Source organism: Oryctolagus cuniculus, chromosome 3 (assembly GCF_051225735.1).
Source record: "Oryctolagus cuniculus isolate XC-2025 breed Fujian yellow rabbit chromosome 3, ASM5122573v1, whole genome shotgun sequence".
NCBI lineage: Eukaryota > Metazoa > Chordata > Mammalia > Lagomorpha > Leporidae > Oryctolagus > Oryctolagus cuniculus.
Genome location: NC_142869.1, coordinates 65,174,727 through 65,196,975, shown reverse-complemented (window position 1 = coordinate 65,196,975; position 22,249 = coordinate 65,174,727). Strand labels below are relative to the sequence as shown.

The 22,249-nt window shown below is 39.7% G+C and overlaps 1 protein-coding gene across 14 annotated transcripts in view; it reads right to left on the bottom strand.

Moving 5' to 3' along the window:
* Window positions 1–21,933, bottom strand: part of LNPK (lunapark, ER junction formation factor) — a 105,109-nt gene extending 83,176 nt beyond the window's left edge. For 3 of the 14 annotated variants that reach the window (XR_011387247.2, XM_008258775.5, XM_008258773.4), the window contains exons 1-4: window positions 21,355–21,933; window positions 14,765–14,853; window positions 12,204–12,245; window positions 10,570–10,757 (exon numbers count right to left, since the gene is read on the bottom strand). Coding sequence is in view for 4 of the 14 variants with exons in the window: in XM_008258775.5 (XP_008256997.2) it covers window positions 10,570–10,757; window positions 12,204–12,245; window positions 14,765–14,791 (257 nt within the window). In the remaining 10 variants the exon portion in view is untranslated. The remainder of the gene's footprint in view (window positions 1–10,569; window positions 10,758–12,203; window positions 12,246–14,764; window positions 14,854–21,354) is intronic. The other 11 variants (XR_011387249.2, XM_070070656.2, XM_002712301.5 and 8 more) reach the window with 5 other exon arrangements.
* Between the last annotated feature and the right edge of the window lie 316 nt (window positions 21,934–22,249).

The following is a 22,249-nucleotide window of genomic DNA, read 5'->3' as shown; positions in this document are numbered from 1 at the left end:
GCTCTACCTCTCTCTGTATCTCTTTGAAATAAAAAAAATAATTGTTTAAAAAAATGACTTAATATTTAATATAACCCATCTTTCTTCCCCCAGATACCCTAGCTCATTGCTCTTAAATTCTGCCTTCCACAAAGTTATAGGGCATGGACAAAATTCATCCCAGTTCATTGCCAATTTCCAACAAGAATGGCCTTTATTTCAATTTCTCATATTCTACTCCTCATTTTCATCTGAGACATCAGAATTGCCTTATCTGACAATATTTCTACCAACATTCTAATCAAAAAAATTTAAGAAATCTCTTTGTAAAATGAGACAGACAAATGCAGTGGGTGTCATCAAAGCAATGGACACAATGGAAGCTAGAGGTGAGAAGGCCATCAATTTGCCCAGAAGGCTAAATGAGTATTATCCATAATACCTGCCATTCCAGTCTTAATCAATGGTGGAAGAAGACTCTCAGAACTATTGATCTTAACTGTCATTCAAGTATAATAATCAATGACTAGTTAAAGATAACAATACATTGTTAAATCTTCAAAAGGAGAATGTTTTGTGGCCTATTGGTGGAGTTTTTTGTGCTGGGCAGTTTTAAGTTATTAGTTTTTAAAGGCAATATTGTGTAACAGAAACAACTTGACCAAATTCTGTCCCAGAATTGTAAGACCCATTAAAACAAAGTTTAGGAGCCAGCACTGTGGTGCAGAGGGTTAAAGCCCTGGCCTGAATCGCCAGTATCCCATATGAGTGCCGGTTCTAACCCCAGCTGCTCCTCTTCCAATCCAGCTCTCTACTGTGGCCTGGGAAATCAGTAAAAGATGGTCCAAGTCCTTGGGTCCCTGCACCCATGTGGGAGACCCGGAGGAAGCTTCTGGCTCCTGGCTTCAGATTGGCACAGCTCCGGCCGTTGCGGCCATCTGGGGAGTGAACCAGCAGACAGAAGACCTCTCTCTCTGTCTCTAGCTCTCTCTGTAACTCTTTCAAATAAATAAAATAAATCTTTTAAAAGAAAGTTTAATGAGAAAAAAATAAAAAGTTTTAGACTTTCCCTACAGCTGTTATCTTCTCTACCAGAACAATCCTGGATGTTCTGTTCATAGCAATAGAGGCTTTCTCCAATATTCACTTCAACACTACTCCTGTCCCTATCCATTTCCTAATTCCAAAGATGCTTCACATTTTTAGGAGTTTGTCACAGCAACAACCTCACTTCTATTATCAATTTTCTGTTTTAGTCCATTTTGTACTGTTATAAAAGAATACCTGACTAGGTAATTCATATAAAATAGAAATGTATTCTCATGGTTCTGGACATAATGTTCAGTATCAAGGTACCAGCATCTAGTGAGGGTTTTCTTGTACATTATTCAATGGCGAAGTTGCGGACAAGAGAGTACAAAAGGCAGGACAAACTTTTGATTTAAAATGAACCTACTCCAGTAATGGCATTAATCTATTAACTCCACCCTCATGCCTTGATCCCACCTCCCAACACTCTTCACTTTGGGGATTAAGTTTCCAAAACATGCTTTTTGAGGGATACATTCAAACCACAGCATTATTGTTTCAAAACATGTTAGCTGTGCAATCTTATGCCTATCTCCACAGATAATGAAACAGTATTTAATAAAATTCAGTAAACTTTCTTGATTAAAAAAACTAAATAAAGGGGTCGGCACTGTGGCATAGCAGGTAAAGCCACCATCTTCAATACCAGCATCCCACATGGGTGCCAGTTTGTGTCCAGGCTGCTTCCACTTCTGATCCAGCTTTCTGCTAACAGCGTTGGAAAAACAGCAGGTGACCCAAGTGCTTGGGCCCCTGCCACCCCTGTGGGAAACCCAGAAACTCCTGGCTCCTGGCTTCAGCCTGGCTTAGCTTTGGCAATTGTGGCTATCTGGGAGTGAACCAGAGAATGGAAGATCTCTCTCTCTCTCTCTCTCCCCCTCTCTCTCTATATAACTCTTTTAAAATAAATAAATTTTTAAAAAACTAAATAAATAATCACAAAATTATTTAATACAATCAAATATATGTAAATCAATAAACTAAATAAAATAGACACAAAATTCCTTAATATGATCAAACATGCCTAAACTCAAAAGTCAGAATAATACATTAGGAGCATTCCCCCCCCAAAAAAAAAAAAAAAAAACCTAGCAAGGATGTTCACTATTTTCTCTACAATTTAGCATGGTCCTGAAGTTATTAGCTAATAATCAAGATTAAAAAAAGAAAATCCAAAAGGAGGTAGCAAAATTAGTGCTATTTATAGACAATAATCCTTATTTCATAATTCTTTTAAGTTCAGAATTCTATAAAATATCTATCAAGCATGGGATGCTTATAAAATGATTTTCTTACCTACCATAACCAAGAGCAAAAATTCTCCTAAAGCATAAAGATGTCACAGAAAACATCTCCTTTAAGAACCAACTGTAATTCATGAAAGATACTTTGCATTCTCATTAGATTATCATGAAACAAATAATTAGCTTCTCCTCAAAAGGCTATAAATTTTGTTTGTCAAATTTCTAGCTGAACTGAGGAAGTATCTATTATATGATAGCTGAGGGAAAAAGGGAAGGAAGCATGAAATTTGTGTTAAGATAAAAGCCATATGCTTAAATGGCTTTTAATTTAAATACAAGAAAAGAAAGGAAATGGGAACATATCTCAATTCCCTTGTTTAAATTTCTTCCCTCCAACTCTATTACAAGAGGCAAAGGACAGTGGACAAACATAGCAGTTAAGACACCAACTGGGATGCCCACATGGATAAGATCTCTCCCCTCCACTCTTTATTTTTATTAAATTAACAGTGGTTTAAAGCCCTGGCCTGCAGTGCCGGCATCCCATGTGGGTACCAGTTCAAGTCCCAGCCACTCCACTTCTGATCCTACTCCCTGCTAATGCACCTGGGAAAGCAGCAGAGGCTGGCCCAAGTCATTGGGCCCCTGCACCCACAGGGGCAACCCAGAGGAAGCTCCTGGCTCCTGGCTCCTGGCTCAGAATCAGCTCACCTCCAGCCATTGTAGCCATCTAGGGAATGAACCAGTATATGGAAGACCTCTCTGTCTCTACCTCTCTCTGTAACTGTCTTTTAAATAAATAAAATAAATTTTTTAAAAAAAGAATAGTAGAGATAAAAGTTAATGGTTGTTCAGCTAGAAAATGAATCAACTCTCAAAGTGATGCATATCTACCAGTATAAAACAAAAACACAAAATTATAACTGTAACCCAAACCTCTTCTCACTGTAGCGCGAAGTCTTAATGATTCCCACAAAATAACTGGATATTTTGATTATAAATTTAAGTTTCAGTAACAGCTAAAACTATTAGATATAAATATCCTATTTAGTCTGAAAGGCTGAAAAATAAATGTAATCACAAGTTTTTCCATATTATATCCAGAAGATGTTATAAAATCTGAAAGCATCTTACATGGACTATTGATATTCTACCATAAGGATAATTTTGGAATAGTTGTGATTATATAATTTATGCTCAGGACTGATTCATAATCTCTCTAATAAAAAGATATGGGAAACTGGGAATGCAGCAGTAAACATCATTTTCTACAGATTTAGGTACATTTCTAAGATATGATCAATGCAGAAAGTGAAGAGTAAAACAACATATTTTACTATTCCTTCTGCTTCCAATTCTTTGATGTAAATCTTAGTCTAATACTCAAAACTGTTTCAAAAGAAAAAAAGTCCAGGCAATAGCTCACATTACACACATAAAAGAAAATGCATTGTGGTGAGTTCTATTTACCACAAAGCCAGCTTCACATCGTTGCATTTTATTTCATGCTTTCTTGATTGTCATCTATCAGAACACAATTCTATTCTTTGTTGGATAACTAGCCTATGCTTTCAAAAGTGAAGAGCTCACTGAAATAGAAACTGCAACAGCTGAGAATGAGGGTCACAAGATGAACGAACAAAGTGAGAAGTGGCTGCGAAGCTTAACAAGCCAAGAAATATTAGATGCAGGTGATGCAGAATAGTCAGAGGGACACAGCAAGGTTAATACAGCTTCATACGCAAAACAGTGGAAAGATTCAACTGAAGAAATTATATGTTTAAGAAATGAAACTTCTATACTTTTTTTTAAGATTTATTTATTTATTTGAAAGTCAGAGTTACACAAGGAGAGGGGGGAGAGGGAGAGAGAGAGAGAGAGAGAGAGAGGTCTCATCTTCCACTGCTTTCCCAGGCCATAGCAGAGAGCTGGATTGAAGTGGAGCAGCCGGGTCTTGAACCGGCGCCCATATGGGCTTCGGGCTAGGGCATTAACCCGCTGCACCACAGCGCCAGCCCCCGAAACTTTTACACTTTTAAAAAACAAACAGTGGCCGGCGCCGCGGCTCACTAGGCTAATCCTCCGCCTAGCGGCGCCGGCACACCAGGTTCTAGTCCCGGTCGGGGCGCCAGATTCTGTCCCGGTTGCCCCTCTTCCAGGCCAGCTCTCTGCTGTGGCCAGGGAGTGCAGTGGAGGATGGCCCAGGTGCTTGGGCCCTGCACCCCATGGGAGACCAAGAAAAGCACCTGGCTCCTGCCATCGGATCAGCGCAGTGCGCCGGCTGCAGCGCGCCGGCCGCGGCGGCCATTGGAGGGTAAACCAACGGCAAAAGGAAGACCTTTCTCTCTGTCTCTCTCTCTCACACTGTCCACTCTGCCTGTCAAAAAAATAAGAAAAAAAAAAAAAAAAAAAAAAAAAAAAAAAAAAAACAAACAGTATATGGTATTTTTGCCAAAAAAAAAGTTCTTATGGGTCATAACAGCAAATCTAGTGAACCACAATTTCTGGATAACCATCAGAATGGGCACCCTATTGGATACTGCAACTAGGTTCAAATCGTTTATAATCACAAAATCAATTCCTATATTGAAATTGATGTGAAGTCATTTTGTGGATTTTTTTCCAGATAGTTATCCCTTGGTATTCATGGGGGATTGGTTCCAGGATCCCCCTCAGACACCAAAATCCACAGATTCTCAAATCCCTTATATAAAGACACATATTTACATATAACCTATGTACATCTTCCCACATTCTTCAAACCATCTCTACTTATGATACTTAAGAAAATGTAAATGGTAGGTAAATAATTGCTACACTGTATTGAGTAATGACAGGAAAAAAGGTACATCACAGGTACAGACTTTTTTTAATGTTTTCAATGTGCATTTGGTTGAAGCCATGGATGCAAAAGATACAGAGGGTTGACTGTATTTACAAATGCATAATTGGGGCCAGCATTGTGGCACAGTGGGTAAAGCTACCGCCTGCAATGCCAACATCCCATATAGGTACCACCAGTTCAAGTCCCAGCTATTCCATTTCCAATACAGCTCCCTGCTAATGGCCTTGGGAAAGGCAGTGGAAGATGACCCAAGTATTTGGGCTCATGGCAACCACCCAGGAGACCTAGAAGTTGTTCCTGGCCCCTGGCTTTAGCCTGCCCCAGCCCTGGGCCATTGTAGACATTTGAGGAATGAACCAGCAGATGGAAGATCTCTCTGTGTGTGTCTCTCCCACTCTCTTTGTAAGTCTTTCAAATAAATAAATAAATCTTTATTAAAAAATATAAAAATCAACCATTTTTTTCCCTTTCTAAATTTCTTTTCTCCATTCTTTATGAAAAGTAAAAAGAAAACAAGGGAAAGGGATTCAGTGTTATAAAATCCACTATCATTCCTGGGATAAAAAGCATGCTAAAAGATTTTACAAAGAAAGAAAATAAAGAAATTAGCAGACAATCACAGTATTTAGTATGTAAGTTGAGCTCTCGTATTTGAACAATGTATGTTCAAATTCATACACATAAATTTAAAAGTTTATGAGTTCATGAATTTCAATTTGAAAATATCCTTGGGAGCCAGCCTTGTGGCATAGGGAGTTAAGCCACCGCCTACAACACCGTCATCCCACATGGGCACTTGTTCAAGTCCTGGCTGTTCTACTTCTGATCTAGTTCCCTAATGCACCTGGGAAAGCAGCAGAGGATGGCCCAAGTTCTTGGGCTCTTGCACACATGTAGGAGACCTGGAAGAAGCTCCTGGCTCCTGACTTCAGCCTGGCCCAGCCCTGGCTATTGCAGCCATTTGGGGAGTGAATCAGTGGATGGAAGACTTCTCTCTGCCCCCCCAACCCACCCCCCATGTAACTCTGCCTTTCAAATAAATAAATCTAAAAAACAGAAAGTTCTGCACTGAAGACAAAAGAAACACAATCTCTTTTACTACAGTAATCCTAAAGAAAAAGATCCTACTGCCACAAAATCCCAAATCAAAAATTTAAATATCACCCTTGATTCCTCCTTTTCCCTTAACTCCCATCAAATTCTATCAGTATTACTTCAAGTATCACTGGGCAGTCATCTTTAGATTAAACTTCAATAACAACTCCTACCTGTTTCTACTCTTGTTCTCTTCTTACCCAATCTCCAAAGGCAGTATGAGACACTCTTAACTTGAATCTCATCATGCTTCTCTTCCACTAAGACTTTACAAACCTCCCATTTCTCCCAACTTCAAACTTCTAACCCTGAGCCTCCATGAGGTGGATCCTGCCTGATTCTACAAGCTTACCTCTCTCTTATCACTTCCTCCTCTCCGTCACACATTCAGATATATCTATTTTTTTGGTTCTTAAATAAGTCATACTCTCTCCTACTTCACAGCCTTTGCATTTTATGTTCTCTTAGAAAGATACTCCCTCAATTATTGTATTTTTGATTTTAGGATACAAAGAACACATTGATACCAAAAAAATTCAAACAGCAAAAAAGTATATGGCAAGAAATAACTAAGATTCTACCACCTAGAAAGAATTACTCTTAATATTTTGAGGATGATCCTTCTATACATCTCTCTGTAGATCAATGCTCTATTATATATAAATAATCGTTCATAAATCTAATTCTTTCCACCTGGTTCTTCCTCATACTTCAGTTCTGAAATCAAAAACCACCTCTTCAAAAGGGGTCTTCCAAAACCATCCATCTCCACTGCACTTGTCTCTCCCTCTCTCTCTAACTATGTCTTTGTTTTGCCTGTCTCTATTTTTTGTCTTCCCACCCTAGCAGAATGTAAGCTCCATGAAAGCGGAGACTTTATCACTACTTTCTCTATCATTAGTGTCTAGCTAATAACTAACACAGGGCAGATGCCTAATATTTAATATATGAAGAGAAGATGACTTCAATTAACGTTTATAAGGTACCAAACACTAAAGTTGTATCTCCCATTCAGATTTCTCCTGTGATCTTCATATTCAAACATAACCACCTACTTGGCAGCTCCATCTGAAAAGCACACAGGCAAATGGTGGGTCACTAAACTTGCTCCTCCTCACAGTGCTCCCTATTTGGTTAGGTGACACTACCACCAGCCAAATTTCCCAAACCACAAACTTAAGTTTTATCCTTGATAAGGATTCCTCCCCCTTAGCCCATGTCCATTCACCACCGAAGCCTCTCCATGTAACTTCAATTCTATCTCCTAAATCTCTTCAATCCATCTATTTCATCAGTCCATCTGCTTCTCTTCAAACTTATCACTCAAGTACAAATCACCACCCATCATTTCTCCCCTAGACAATTATAACACCCTTCTAACTCATGCTCCAGATCCATTTATTGCTGTCAAGTTATAGCCTCAGTGGCTACAATGGCTTCCTACTACTCTTAGAATGAAATCTAAAATCCTTATTACATACTATAAGGCCCACGTGAAATATCCCTATCAGCTACCCAGTTTTATCTCTATGATCAAGTCTTTGGCCTTCTTCCCATTGTTTACACTGACCATGCTCTAGCCTACCATGGGGCCTTCAAAAGAATACAGCTCTTCTACCTAAAACACCATGTCATACCACCCTAGATACCCATACTCATCTTTCAGTTCTCAAACACAAACACTGCTTCCTCAGAGAGTTTGTGGTAGACAGAATTCTAAAGATATCCTTCCCCTATCACAAAGATTTCCATGCTCTGGTTACACAATCAAACAGTAATCCACATACTGCTGTGAAGGAACTTTGCAGAGGTAATTAAGGTCATTACTCAGTTTATTTTAAAATAAGGAGATTATCCTGGTGGATCAAATATAATTCACTTAAGTTCTTATAAGCAGAGCTTTCTCCTAGCTACAAGCAGAAGACAAAGTCAGACTTGCAGCAGAAACTGGCCAACAACCTGGTTGAGCCTGAAAGCAGATTCCCTTCAAAGACTCCACACTGGGAGTCAGGGGTTATGCTGCTGCTTCGTACTCCAGCATCCCTTATCAGAGTGTGTGTGTGTTTTTTTTTTGGTTTTTTTTGGGTTTTTTTTGACAGAGTTAGACAGTGAGAGAGAGAAAGGTCTTCCTTTTCCGTTGGTTCACCCCCCCAAAATGGCCGCTACAGTCCGAGCTACGCCGATCCGAATCCAGGAGCCAGGAGCTTCTTCCTGGTCTCCCATGGGGTGCAGGGCCCAAAAGCTTGGGCCATCCTCCACTGCACTCCCAGGCCACAGCAGAGAGCTGGACTGGAAGAGGAGCAACCGGGACAGAATCCGGCACCCAAACCGGGACTAGAACCCAGGGTGCCGGCGCCACAGGCGGGGGATTAGCCAAGTGAGCCATGGCACCGGCCTAGAGAGTGGGTTTTAATATGTGTTGCTCTACGTTGAATCCAGCTCCCTGCTTAATGTGCCTGCGAAAGCAGCTAAGATGGCCCATGTCTTTTGGCCCCTGCACTCATGAGATGAGAGATGAGGAAGAAGCTCCTGTCTCCTGACTTTGGCCTAACCCAACCCCAGCTTTTGAGGAATGAACCAGTGAATGGATGATTTCTCTCTCTCTCTCTAACTCTGCCTTTCAAATAAAATCTTTTTTAAAAAGAGACTAGTATGGTGTTCCCAGCTCCTGGCTTCAGCCTGGCCCAGGCCTGGCTGTTGCAGCCATTTGGGAAATTAACTAGTAGATGTCTATTTTTCAAATAAATGAATAAACCTTTAAAAAATAAAAAAGACTCCAGATAAGATCCCAGGCTGCTGATACCTTGACTTAGGCCCATGATACTCTAAGCAGAGAACAATGCAAAGCCAAATGAACTTCTGACCTGCAGAACTATGATTTAATAGGTGTTGTTTTAAGTTACTAAATTCATGGCAGCAATGGAAAAAATAATACAGAGGCTCTTCCTTGAGTGTTATTTCCACCCTAAGCTAGGTTGTGACCTGTATCAAATGTTCCCATAACTTTTTCATAATATTTATCATACTTATTACATAATGTATGCAGTCTAACAACTACAGTTAGCCATTTTATTTTTCTGTACCATACCCCATTATAATCCAATGTCTACATAATCAGTTATCCATAAATGTTTGTTGATTTGATAAACAAATTTTGTATTCAATCATATCTCAAAATTCTCAATCAAGGGGCCAGCACTGAGGCATAGTTGGCTAAGCCTCTGCCTGCAGCGCCAGTATCCCATATGGGTGCCATTCATGTTCCAGCTGCTGCTCTTCCAATCCAGCTCTCTAATATGGCCTGGAAAAGCAGCAGAGGATGGCCCAAATGTTTGGGCCCCTGCACCTGCAAGGGAGACCTAGAAGAGCCAAGCTCCAGCCTTTGCGGCCATTTGGGGAGGGAGCTGGCGGATGGAAGACCTCCGTCTGTCTCTCCCTCCCTCTGTAATTCTACCTCCCAAATAAATAAGTAAAATCTTTTTAAAAAATTCTCAATCAAAACACCTCCTGTAAGGTGCTATATTATACTTTCATAATAAAGGTCAATGGAGAAGAGTTCCAATGAATGGAATATATCTAGAACCATTTGGGCAATTGTTCTGTTCATTTTACAAATTCTCCTGTATGGGTCGGCTCTGTGGCACAACAGGTTAAAGCCCTGGCCTGTAGAGCCGGCATCCCATATGGGCACCAGTATGAATCCCTGGTTGCTCCACTTCCAATCGAGCTTCCTGTTAATGTACCTGGGAGGGCAGCAGAAGATGGCCCAAGTCCTTGGGCGCCTGTACCCACGTGGGAGACCTGGAAGAAGCTCCTGGCTTCTGGCTCCTGGATCCTGGCTTCGGATTGGCTCAGCTCCAGCCCTTGTGGCCATTTGAGGAGTGAACCAGCAGATAGACCTCTCTCTCTCTCTCTCTCTCTCTCTGTCTTTGTCTCTACCTCTCTCTGTAACTCTGTAAAATAAAATAAATCTTAAAAATAAATAAATAAATAAATAACTCTCCTTTACCATTATTCCCCACCATTTCACACTCAATGTTCCCATCTAACAGAAAATCACAGAATATTGTCATATAGAGCCATCATTACTAATAACTCTGGATGATAGTCCTCAGATATGTTGAATTACAAATAAAGGCTTAAAACAACTGTTCTATTAAAGATACATTTTTCAAACTGCACAAAGTTCAGCTTTTCAGTCTGAGACATTTCCATCTAATAATAAAAACATATATCATATGAATATATCAAAGCTGAATATATTAAAGCTATCTGATCAAGAAAAGAAAAAGTCTACTTAAAGAACAATATACTTACATCAATGGAAATGCAAAAAATGGGAGTGTCATGGCAAGTCTTGCTGTAAATTCATCAGGAAGATACCACAAGTACACAATTAAGCATGTAAACAGATAGAGAACTGAAGAATAAAGAATTAATCTTCCAACCCATAATTTTTGTAATCTCTGATTTTTTTCCCTAAATTCTTCCAATGCTTGAATTTCCTGTTAAGAGAAAATTATTTCACATTAATAAATCTTAAACATCATTTAAAAAATGCTAAAAATTCTTAACATGGAAGGTTATATAGAAAGAACTCTTAAAACTCAATGAAATATAATATTCTAATAATTTTAAATAGAACATAATATGAAAAACTAAAAATGAAGCTAAAATTTTTAAATGCTTACTCTGCCAAATCACTGTTTAAAATGCAAAATTACTACTTTTAACCTATTAAAGAGGCAAAGATTAGAGAAGTGAAATTGGCATCAATAAATAATACTGATTTAATCAAACAACTAATGATTCTCTTAGAATGAGACCTAAAAAACATTGGTAATTATAAAATATGGCGACTGGTGCTGTGGCATAGTAGGTTAAGCCTCTGCCTGTGGCTCCAGCATCCCATATGGGTACCAGTTTGAGTTCTGGCTGCTCCACTTCTGATCTAGCTCCTTGCTAAATACTCTGGGAAAGCAATGGAAGATGACCTCAATCCTTGAGCCCCTGTACCCAACATGGGAGACCTGGAAGAAGCTCCTGGCTCGTGGCTTCAGGTTGGCACAGCTCTGGTCATTGCAGCTATTTGGGGAATAAATCAGTGGATGGAAGATTTCTTTCTTTCTCTTTCTTTCTTTCTCTCACTCTCTCTCTCTCTCTCCTCTCTCTCTCTTTGTACCTCTCATCTATAATTCTGCCTCTCAAATAAATAAATAAATCTTTAAAAAATAAAAATTAATGGGGCCAGCCAGTGTTGTGGCTCAGTGGGTTAAGCTGCCACCTATGATGCCGGCATCCCATATAAATGCCAATTCAAGTACTGGTTGCTCCACTTCCAATCCAGCTCCCTTGCTAATGTGACTGGGAAAGGATCAAAAGATGGCCCAAGTATTTGGGTCCCTACCACCCACATGGGAGTCCCAAATGGAGTTTGGGCTTCTGGCTTCAGCTTATGGCCATTTGTGAAGTGAACCAGCAGATGAAAGACCTCTCTCTCCCCACCTCTTACTCTCCCTCTCCAACTATGCCTTTCAAATAAATCTTAAAAAAAAAAAAGAAGAAAAATTGAAAGTGATCCATAGTAGATTCTTGTCTATTTACCACTTTTAATATTCCTGAGAAATAATTACTTTTGATGGTAATATAAAAACTGTGTAAATTTTGTAGACTTAAAAATTATTGAACACTCTTATAATTATTGTATCCTATCTGTAATACTGATTTCATACTGTTAATCTAATTTTATTCTTACAGATTCTATTACTTGATGCAGACTTAAGTCACTGATAGACTGGATTTTTTTGAGATCATGTAACATTAAAGTTCTCAGATTTACTCCATGTCATCTCTAAATTCCCATCCCAGATTTAGTCTCTACAATTATACATACTAAAATAATATTTAATAGTTAAAATGAATTAAAATGAATACTTCAACAAAGAACATACCTTATCTATACTTTCTAGCACTTCTACAGTTGAAGGTTTTGTCTGTTATGGAAACAGAAATGAGACAGCATTAAAACTTATTACTACAAACAAAAAGAAAAATTTTTATTTACATAGTCATAAAAGAACATTTTAATCAAATATTGTTTTTGCAAACGCTATATAACATGTATTCCTGTTTATAATGATTTAAATAAAAATTATAATTACAAATATAACCTCATAAGATTAAAGAAACAAGCATTTATTTAATTTCTTTAGTCCCAGACTTTCAACCCTGATAGCTCAACTCTTCCCATTCTACACCTCAATAGAGCATACTTTCAAAGAAACAATTTTGCTCCAAGAAAAATGTTCTTAGATATTATTATTCCAGAGAATTCATACTAAAAAACTCACAGACTAAAGATGGTCTGATGCTAAAAGTTCACTTATGACTCTAGGGGTCAAAATCAATAGCTTACTTTCATTCTGAATTCCTAAGTACCTTTTTGAAGATCAGGTTTTTAAAGGCATCTCAGAATACTTCATTATAGCAAAGTTTGTTTGCCAAAGTTTTTTTTAATACCATCTAGAACCAAAACCAGTCAAAATGGCTCTTATAATACTTAAGAAAATATTTACCAATTACATACTCAACAATCCAAGAGGGTAATGAATATCAGCTCTTTGTAGTTCCCAGAAGAGCTGTTAACATTAGGTTGAACTGTATGTGATTGCCATTTTTATAAGTACTTAAATATTGGCAATTTCATACAGTTTAACCTAGTAAAAAGAGAACAGAACAGATAAATCTGATATTTAGACAAAACTATCATAAGATTTTTATACGGGGAGTCACCTCATTCATATGTGAAATCCAAAAGAACTCATCTCATGGAATTAAAGAGTAGAATAGTGGTTACCAGAGGCTGGGGAATTTGAGGGAGAGGGTTGTTGAAGAATATGAAATTAGAGTTAGATAGGAAGAGTAAGTTCAAAATATCTATTATACCCCATGGTGACTGCAGCTAATGATGATGCATTCTTGTATGTCAAGTGTTCTTACCATAAAACTGATAACTATTTGAGATAATACATCTTTTAATTTCCTGGATTTAACCATTCCTTAAAACAAACACATACTTCTAAATAATTTTATCTAGCAATTTAAAAAATAAAGGGGAAAAAAAAGGCAGGGTCGATATAATGCTAATCCAAAATAATGCTGTTCTACCAACAGTTCAAAAACTAAGGGGCCAGTGCTGTGGCACAGCGGGTAAAGCCACCACCTGTAGTGCCGGCATCCCATATGGGCACTGGTTCAAGTCCTGGCTGCTCCACTTCCGATCCAGCCCTATGCTATGGCCTGGGAAAGCAGAAGATGGCCCAAGTCCTTGGGCTCTGGACCCTCATGGGAGACCCAGAAGAAGCTCCTCGTTCCTGGCTTCAGATCAGCACAGCTCCAGCAGTTGCAGCCATCTGGGGAGTGAACCAGTGGATGGAAGACAGTTCTCTCTCTCTTTCCCTCTCTCTCTGCTTCTACCTCTCTGTAACTCTGCCTTTCAAATAAATAAATACATATTTTAAAAAACACTAAATTTTGTACCAAGTATTGCTAGACTCTATTGTAATAATATAGAAGCAAAAAATAAACAATTTGTCCTAGGTTATATTATCACCTCTTACATTTATATTTTCTAGCTCTAAAATTGAGATATTTCCTCTAAAGACTTAGCCAATAAAATCAAACTGCATTTTGAATTTTGTTTAACCTCTAATTCCTAAAAGTGTATTTAGTATGATTTTAGTAAATATTTGTGACAAGTTTTAAGTAAAAAGAAAAACAGTCTTTAAAAAATTTAAGTGTAGAGGCCAGTGTTGTGGCACTGAGTGTTAAGCAATGGCCTGCAACACCAACATCCCATGTCAGTGCCAATCTGAGTCCTGGCTGTTCCACTTCTAATCCAGCTCCCTACTTAATGGCCTGGAAAAGCAGTGGAAGATGGCCCAAGTACTTGGACCCTGCCACCCATGTGGCAGACCTGAATGGAGTTCCAGGTTCCTGGCTTCCAGCCTAGCCAGCCCCTGCTGTTGGCCATTTAGGGGGTAAACCAGCAGATGGAAGATCTTGCTTTCTTTCTCTGTGTGTGTCTCTCTCTCACTTGATCTATAACTCTGTCTTGCAAACAAATAAGTAAATCTTTAAAACAAAAACTTCAAGTATGTTGCAGAATATTTAATTTCTACCACCTTTCAAGTAAGTTTGAAATTTAAGCAATATGAGAAGAAAACAAGAAAACATTTGCGCAAAAACACATGAAAGCAGAAATAAATGTCCTAAGTCAAAGTGAAACAACTTAGTCAAATAAACAGATCTCTATAGTGCAAATAGAACTTTTAAAATAAAATCCAAGTAAAAAAAGCAATTCAGAGAGAAGAAAAAAGAAATTAAGCAAAGTGAAAGATAGTATTAAACTACTACTGAAGGCTACCACAAAGGAAACTTTTATAGGCACCATTATATAATACTTTTACATTAAACTTAAGAACTAGCTAGATGGTAAAGAAAAATAACTTACCCTCCATCGAGAAAATAATCCACCCATCTTTTACTCATAGAAATTGGGCACAATGGCAAATATCACCAACTGTCCAAAAGAAATCACAGCTAGAAATAGAGCAAGTATTTTTAAATGTTAAGTTAAACATACAACATACCCACTCTAAAATTTAGATAGTACAATATTACCTAAAAATACTACAAAATATTAATTTCTTTATACGCTAATTATGTGGAATTTAAATTCAATCATCGGGATGTATGCCACGTTTTGAAGATTATTTCTTTGGGGCCAGCACTGAAGCATAGCAGATTAAGCCACAGAACATGATGAGATTATCACTGGCATCCTCCATGGGCACCAGTTCATGTCCCAGCTGCTCCACTTCCAACCTAGCAACCTACAATAGCTTGGGAGAAACAGCAGAAAATGTCCCAAGTTCCAGGGCTTCTGTACCCATGTGGGAGACCTGGAAGAAGCTTCTGGCTCCTGGCTTTAGCCTGACTCAGCCATGGCCACTGAAGCCATTTGGGGAGTGAACCAATGAATGAAAGATCGATCTCTCTGTAACTCTGCCTTTCCAATAAAAATAAATATATCTTTAATAAATTGTTTCTTCATAGTGAGAACATACTTAAAAGTGGAAATAAAGCTGGAAAGACTTTTTAAATGACAAAGAATTTTTGAAGTATATATTCATACCACTTTGCAATTTTCTATTTTTTAAAGTAGCTTCCCTATGTTGTTCTTGTAATGGAAGCTTTATTATACAACTTTCATTCAATCTACTTTATTTTTTTTTAAAGATTTTATTTATCTGACAGGTAAGAGTTACAGACAGTGAGAGACAGAGAGAGAGAAAGGTCTTCCTTCCGTTGGTTCACTCCCCAAATGGCTGCAACGGCCGGAGCTCCGCCAATCCGAAGCCAGGAGCCAAGAGCCTCCTCCTGGTCTCCCATGCGGGTGTACGGGCCCAAGCACTTGTGCCATCCTCCACTGCTTTCCCAGGCCATGGCAGAGAGCTGGACTGGAAGAGGAGCAACCAGGACTAGAACTGGCGCCCATATGGGATGCCGGCGCCACAAGCGGAGGATTAGTGCAGCACAGCACTGGGGCCTCATTCAATCTACTTTGAATAACTATTTCTGCCATTCATCTGTCTCCCAAGTAAGCTAGTTATTTGGAATTATGGATGTTTTACAATGTTTAGAATAATATCAAAGCCAACTGAATTTTGAATAAGAAAATAAGGGTTACAAGGTTACCTGTGATCTTAAGTAAGTCATTTAATGATTTTGAGCCTTGACTTTCTTTTCTGTAAATTACTGTTAATATCAACCCCTTTTCACAGTTTAGCCTTCAATATTAACATCTTACAGATTAAAAAAAATAAATAAATGAAAAGAGTGATTAACCCAATAAATCAGGATAAACTTGAATTTAAAAAGCCCTGCTATCTTCAGACTGCTGCTCCCTATTACTAAACACTGCAGTCCGATACCCCGATAAGCATTTCTCTCTGAAATTTTGTCTAAGTCCCCCCGGCTAGTTGATCTTCATGTCAGCAAGCTATATATCTTTAGGTGTTTTTCTATGACTCTACAATGTTTTGTAGTAGACAATATTATACTCTAAATCAATTTATCTTCAATAATTATATAATTTATTTTTAAATTGAAATATTAAAAGTATACTTTTAAAGTGACATATTTTTACCAGATTACAGCTTGTACTTGCCAATGTGTGGAACTACTTCACTGCCCCCCATCAAAAAAAAGTATCTACTCACGTTTTTTTAACTACAAATATAATTACAAAATACCAGTACTCAATAAGAACATTCACCTGCAACACTATTTATATAGAGAATTTAGCATAAGGCATATGTATATTGGAGTTTCTTACAAAAGTAACAGAGTGTCTAACTATGATACTCTTACTTACAAAGTCATTTTTAAGGACAAAGTATCTATAAAATTGATAAATATAATGAATGTCACAAGCCAATGTAAGTTATAATCCAAATATTATTAACTCTTAATATTACCTCAGTACTCAAATTTCTAAAATGTGGTTCTAGGAAATCCAAGAACTTTAATGAACTAAAGTGTAAATTTGAGTCAAGACATTAAATAAATCTCAACATTCTTTTTTTTTTTAAAGATTTATTTATTTATTTGAAAGTCAGAGTTATACTGAGAGAGGAGATGCAGGGAGAGAGAGAAAGAAAGAGAGAGAGAGAGTCTTCCATCCAATGGTTCACTCCCCAAATTGCCACAACGACCGGAGCTGTGCCAATCCGAAGCCAGGAGCCTTGAGCTTCTTCCGGGTCTCCCACATCGGTGCAGGGTCCAAGGGCTTGGACCATCTTCTACTGCTTTCCCGGGCCATAGCAGAGAGCTGGACAGGAAGTGGAGCAGATGTGTCTTGAACTGGCTCCCATATGGGATGCCAGCGCTTCAGGCCAGGGTGTTAACCCACTGCACCATAGCACTGGCCCCTCTCAACCTTCCTAAGGTGCTAAAAATAATAACCAAGAAAGTTTAGGGGCCTGGGGCCAGTGCTGTGTCACAGTGGGTTAAAGCCCTGGCCTGAAGCGCCAGCATCCCATATGGGCGCCGGTTCAAGTCCCAGCTGCTCATCTTCTGATCCAGCTCTCTGCTAAGGCCTGGGAAAGCAGATGGCCCAAATCCCTGGGCCTCTGCACCCACGTGGGATACCTGGAAGAAGCTCCTGGCTCCTGACTTCGAATCAGCTCAGCTCCGGCCGTTGCGGCCATATGGGGAGTGAACCAGCAGATGGAGGACCTCTCTCTCTCTCTGTCTCTACCTCTCTCTGTGACTCTTTCAAATAAATAAAAATAAATCTTAAAAAAAAAAAAAAAAGGAAAAGGAAAAGAAAGGTGAGGGGGCTGATATTCAGAGGAACCACTCAACTTGGTATATTCAAAGTATACATCATTACACTATTTTGGAACTGGTGTATGGTATCTACTACAGCGTTTGGTACTCAATCGACCACATTTTTATAAAAGAATTATATGCCTCCAAATTAAGTTTGTAGCCATCACACACTTGACTGAATTTTCAATATATGAAATTAATAACAAAACCAGTATCATTCATTTAATCTCTAGCTTGCCCTAAAACAAATGCTTTACATGAATTCTATCATTTAGATATTACTTTCCCCCCCATATTACAAATGAGTAACATGAAGCCAGAGAAGTGGAGTAATTTGCTAAGGTCCTAAAAACATTAGGTGGCAGGGGTAGATCTTTTTTTTTCCTAAAAATCAATCATTTATTTTGAGTAACACAAAATCAGAAATGAAGTCTGATTCATATAGATTAGATTGGAATAGTTATATATATGAAAATACCTATGATATTCTCAAAGAGTTGGTAAACAGAACTACTGAAGTGGAAAGGGAGTTATAAACACAAGAGACAGTGTTAAGTACAATGTATCATGTAAACCAATTCCTTTATCTGATTAAATGTGAATGTTTAAATCTCCATTAAAGAGAAGCTAAATGACTGCCAAAATCATGTAGTTCCAGATAGAGGCAGAATAAGTACTAGAAGTCTACAAGTGTTGTCCTTATTTGTTTACTGCATGTCACTCTTAAAATAAGCACAACATGAAATACATGCATAATATCACAATTAATACTAATTTTGACATCAATTACTTGCTTGGAGAATTGTTTTGATGTTAATGAAACAATCAGGGCTTAGCTTCAAAGATTCTTTGAAGCAAGGGATTGTGCTTTTAAATCAGTGCTCTAAAACAACATTAGGGTGATAGTCCTAAAATGCCATATCCATGCTTTCCTATTCATAACCAAAGAAATAGTCAACCTTTATTGTTCCAGCAATTTTTCGATCAAATTTGGGTATTTGCTAAAGAAGCTGATTGATTATAATGTACATGTAACGAGTGGAACTTTACAACAGGCATGAAAACATAACAAAATTAAATATTTCTTTAGCTTTAATTTCACATGTCTTCTATTTTCAACTAATGATTCTCTCTTGTCAACCCAAACACCTTAACTCAAACTCCTGTGGCCACTTTACTATGAAACCTTGGAAAATAAGGTACCTAACCTCTCTGTTACTCAATTTCTCCATCTGCAAAAAAGGGATAGATAGTCAAGGTCCCTCTTTACCTTCTGAAATATATGACATAATGAATTCTGAACTGTTTCAACAGTTCCTGATACATAATTGTTCAACACAACTTGTTTTTATATCTATGATCATTGTTGTTTTCTCAACAGATCTGCCTCCTTTCAGATACGTGTACATGAAAACACAGGGGAGTCAAATAACCCTACATTTCCCTCTGAAGCATAAATCAATTTGCTTGTGCTCGAGTGGACAGATGGCTCAACCTCAAATGGGTTGTTCCCAGGAACTCTACTATGGCATGTACAGAGTGTCTTCCCACTTTGATATCACATGGGATCTGGCATGAAATCTTAAGAGTTGGGTGCATTTAAATGTGTTTTTTAATTAACAATAACATCTTTTTTTTGATGCTTTCTACCAACTACTATTCACTCAGGTTTGAGCATCAGAATTTAAAATCTTGAGAAATGTTTTTCTTAAATCTTCAGTTCACTTCATGCAACATTAATATAATGGAATAATACAGACCTGTATTTAAAATATAGGTCAATCTCATACTGGTGATTATGTGATCTTGGGCAAATTACTTAAACTCTCTATTACTCAGTTACCTCATTTATAAAATGGTGACAATATCTACACATTATATAATTGGTGTATTAAATGAAAGTATGTATCACTTGGCACAGTATCCAACACACAGTAAGTGCTTAATAAATCATAGCAATTATTATACTATTATGAGAAAACACATGTAGTACTTAAAGCAGCTTTCCAGCTTCTTACAAAGCACTTACTTCATATTTTTTAAATTGTAAATAAAATTACAGATCATATTTTTACGAAATTACATTGCTATCATTTTCTCTAATAAAAAAAAGTAAAATATTCTGCAGACTCTTCCATTAAAATAACCCAGTAGGTCTTTCAGAAAATAGCAATGGAAATTTAGTTCTAGCCTTAATTAATCCTGTTCCAAACTTAAGTATAAACTATTTCATCACCATCAAATTACTTCCAAAACATACTGTATGAGGATTATACAATTTAACTTTAAATATGATTTGCTCTTGAACTCTCTCAAGTATTCTAATTGAAATGGGAATTCTGAAATATTCCAAAACAAACTGTCCAAAATTAAAAATCAATGAAAAGAAGTACACCTCTAAAAGCACTTTTACTACACGATGATTAAATGGTTGCTTTCATGGTTGAGTCTGTTTTCATTCTAAAATAAATGCTATCAAAATAATTTTGACTAGAAAGATTTTTACACAGAATGACACCTTTATGGTAGCCGTAACTGCTTCCTCTTTTTATGTTCTCTTTCAAGTTAGTAATACATAGACATTATACAGATGTATTAACAGCATTACAGACGTGATTTAAATAAATGTCAAAGAACTTTTAAAAATCTAACTACAAACGCACCACTCCTGGTTAATACAAAGTGTTCAAAAATCAACTGGGTCCTCCTAAGAGAACTGGGGTCAAGGGATTAGCATTCCCTGCAGCTAGAACACAGGAGTATGCCTGGTACCAGGCCTACTCACAACCACCGGAACGCTGCTGAGCGGGGTCAGTCCTGACACTGGGGAGACCCAGGCCACAGAGAAAGGAGGAAAGAGTAGACACCAGCACCACACGCCAGAAGCTACGTGGGAAAAGCGGAACATGCGAAACTCGGTGAGTCACAAGTCCTGCTCAGAACCGTGCGCGCACCATCAGCAAAAACTGAGTTCACCAATCCCGGCGCGCTCTCGATCGGCGCAAACACGACCTTCAAGGCCTGAAACTGACCGATGCTGGTTAGGTTTGCTTGCCTTCCTCGGCCACGCCCGGGACACCTACGCATCTTCGCCCTCCCGCCCCACCCCTCAAGCCGCCCTGCGCCCCTCCGTAAGGACAATGGTGCTAGGGCCGCTTCTGCGAAGTGGCCCGCAATCCACGCCCACATGCCGGGGCTGGGCGGCGTGACTCTGTCAGTTTTCAGTCCCCGCGGATCTGTCCAACTCGTGCCTCCTCCGCACAAGTCCGAGAAATTCAAGATGGGCACAACAGTCAAAGCGCAGAGTTTACCTCAGGATCTGCTCCTTTGTGACTTTTTGAATCTTTGCCCACACCTACAGACGGGCCAAAGAGCTGAGGCTCAAGCCAGTCACCGCTCTGAATCTCCGAGAACAGCCCCTGGGTTGGGGGCGGAGACCGCAGGACCGGGGTCTCCAGCACCCCAGACCCACCTCTGCCGCTGTGCTGGGAAATCGAGGGAATTAGGCGGCGAGACCCTGTCGGCGCACACCCCCGCGCCAGTCTGACTACACACCGCCTCAGAGCTCCTAGGCCACGGGGCATGCGGCAGGAGCGCCGGGAGAGGCGAGCCGGCAAGCAGGGAGCTTATTTCCTCGGGCAAGCCTCAGCGCGCCCCCCCACCCCGCCCAAGGCCTCACAAATGCCCTCATGTCGAGCGCTTTACCTGCGAGAAGCGGGTGCAGCCCAGCCCCGGCGTCCACCCCTGCCAGCCTCGGCCGCCACCGCGTACGCAGCCTGCCTCTCCAGCACGCAGCGGCCGCCACTGACAGAGCCCCGGGCCGAGCCAACACCTTCCCATCAAACCCCGCGCTCCCACCGCCAGCCAATCGGCGCCGCTGCCGGCGCGCGCCGCTCCCCCGTCACGTGACGAGCCAGGGCGGGCAGTTGGGCAGGGCCGGCAGGGCGGTTGGTACGGGGTCGCTTGTCTGTGTGGCCTCCGCCGCAGACCTGCGCTGCTCGCTGTCACGCAGGGGCGTGCTTCAGTTAATTAGGACCCTTAGCGCTAGTCATCTCTGACTTCTTCCCCTGCCTCCTTTTCCTTTAACGCCTATTCTGCCAAGTCTCGCGGGAGAAAGAAAACCCCGAAACTGGCCCTGGTGGTCCCAGACCGCAGCAGGAGAGGAGCGTGGTGGGCCCGACAAAGGTTGAGGAGAGTGGAGGTGGGTGTGCGTGTGCGTGTGCGTGAAAGGAGTCGGACCTGAAGAGGCGCCGATCGCCGTCATCCAGCCGGTCGAGAAAACCCAGAGGAGACCCGGAGAGTGCTGGGGGCTTTTATCACTCTGAACGTCACAAAAGGTCATTTGATGACTCGGCGCTTACCTCACCCCAGGAGAAAGCCAAATGAGGTTGATTTCAAAGCTGGGGCTAACAACACAAGCAGAGTTTTCAAACCTGAGAACACTCTCCAGAGGCCCTGATCCCCGGGCCCGTGAAAACCTCGCGGGCTATATTTGGCTCAGATTTGAAATATTGCCTAGATGGTGTTAGGTTTCCCACTCAACTGCCAAAACAAAAAACAAATAAAACTGGGATGAAAAACAAGAGTTGTGCACACGGTC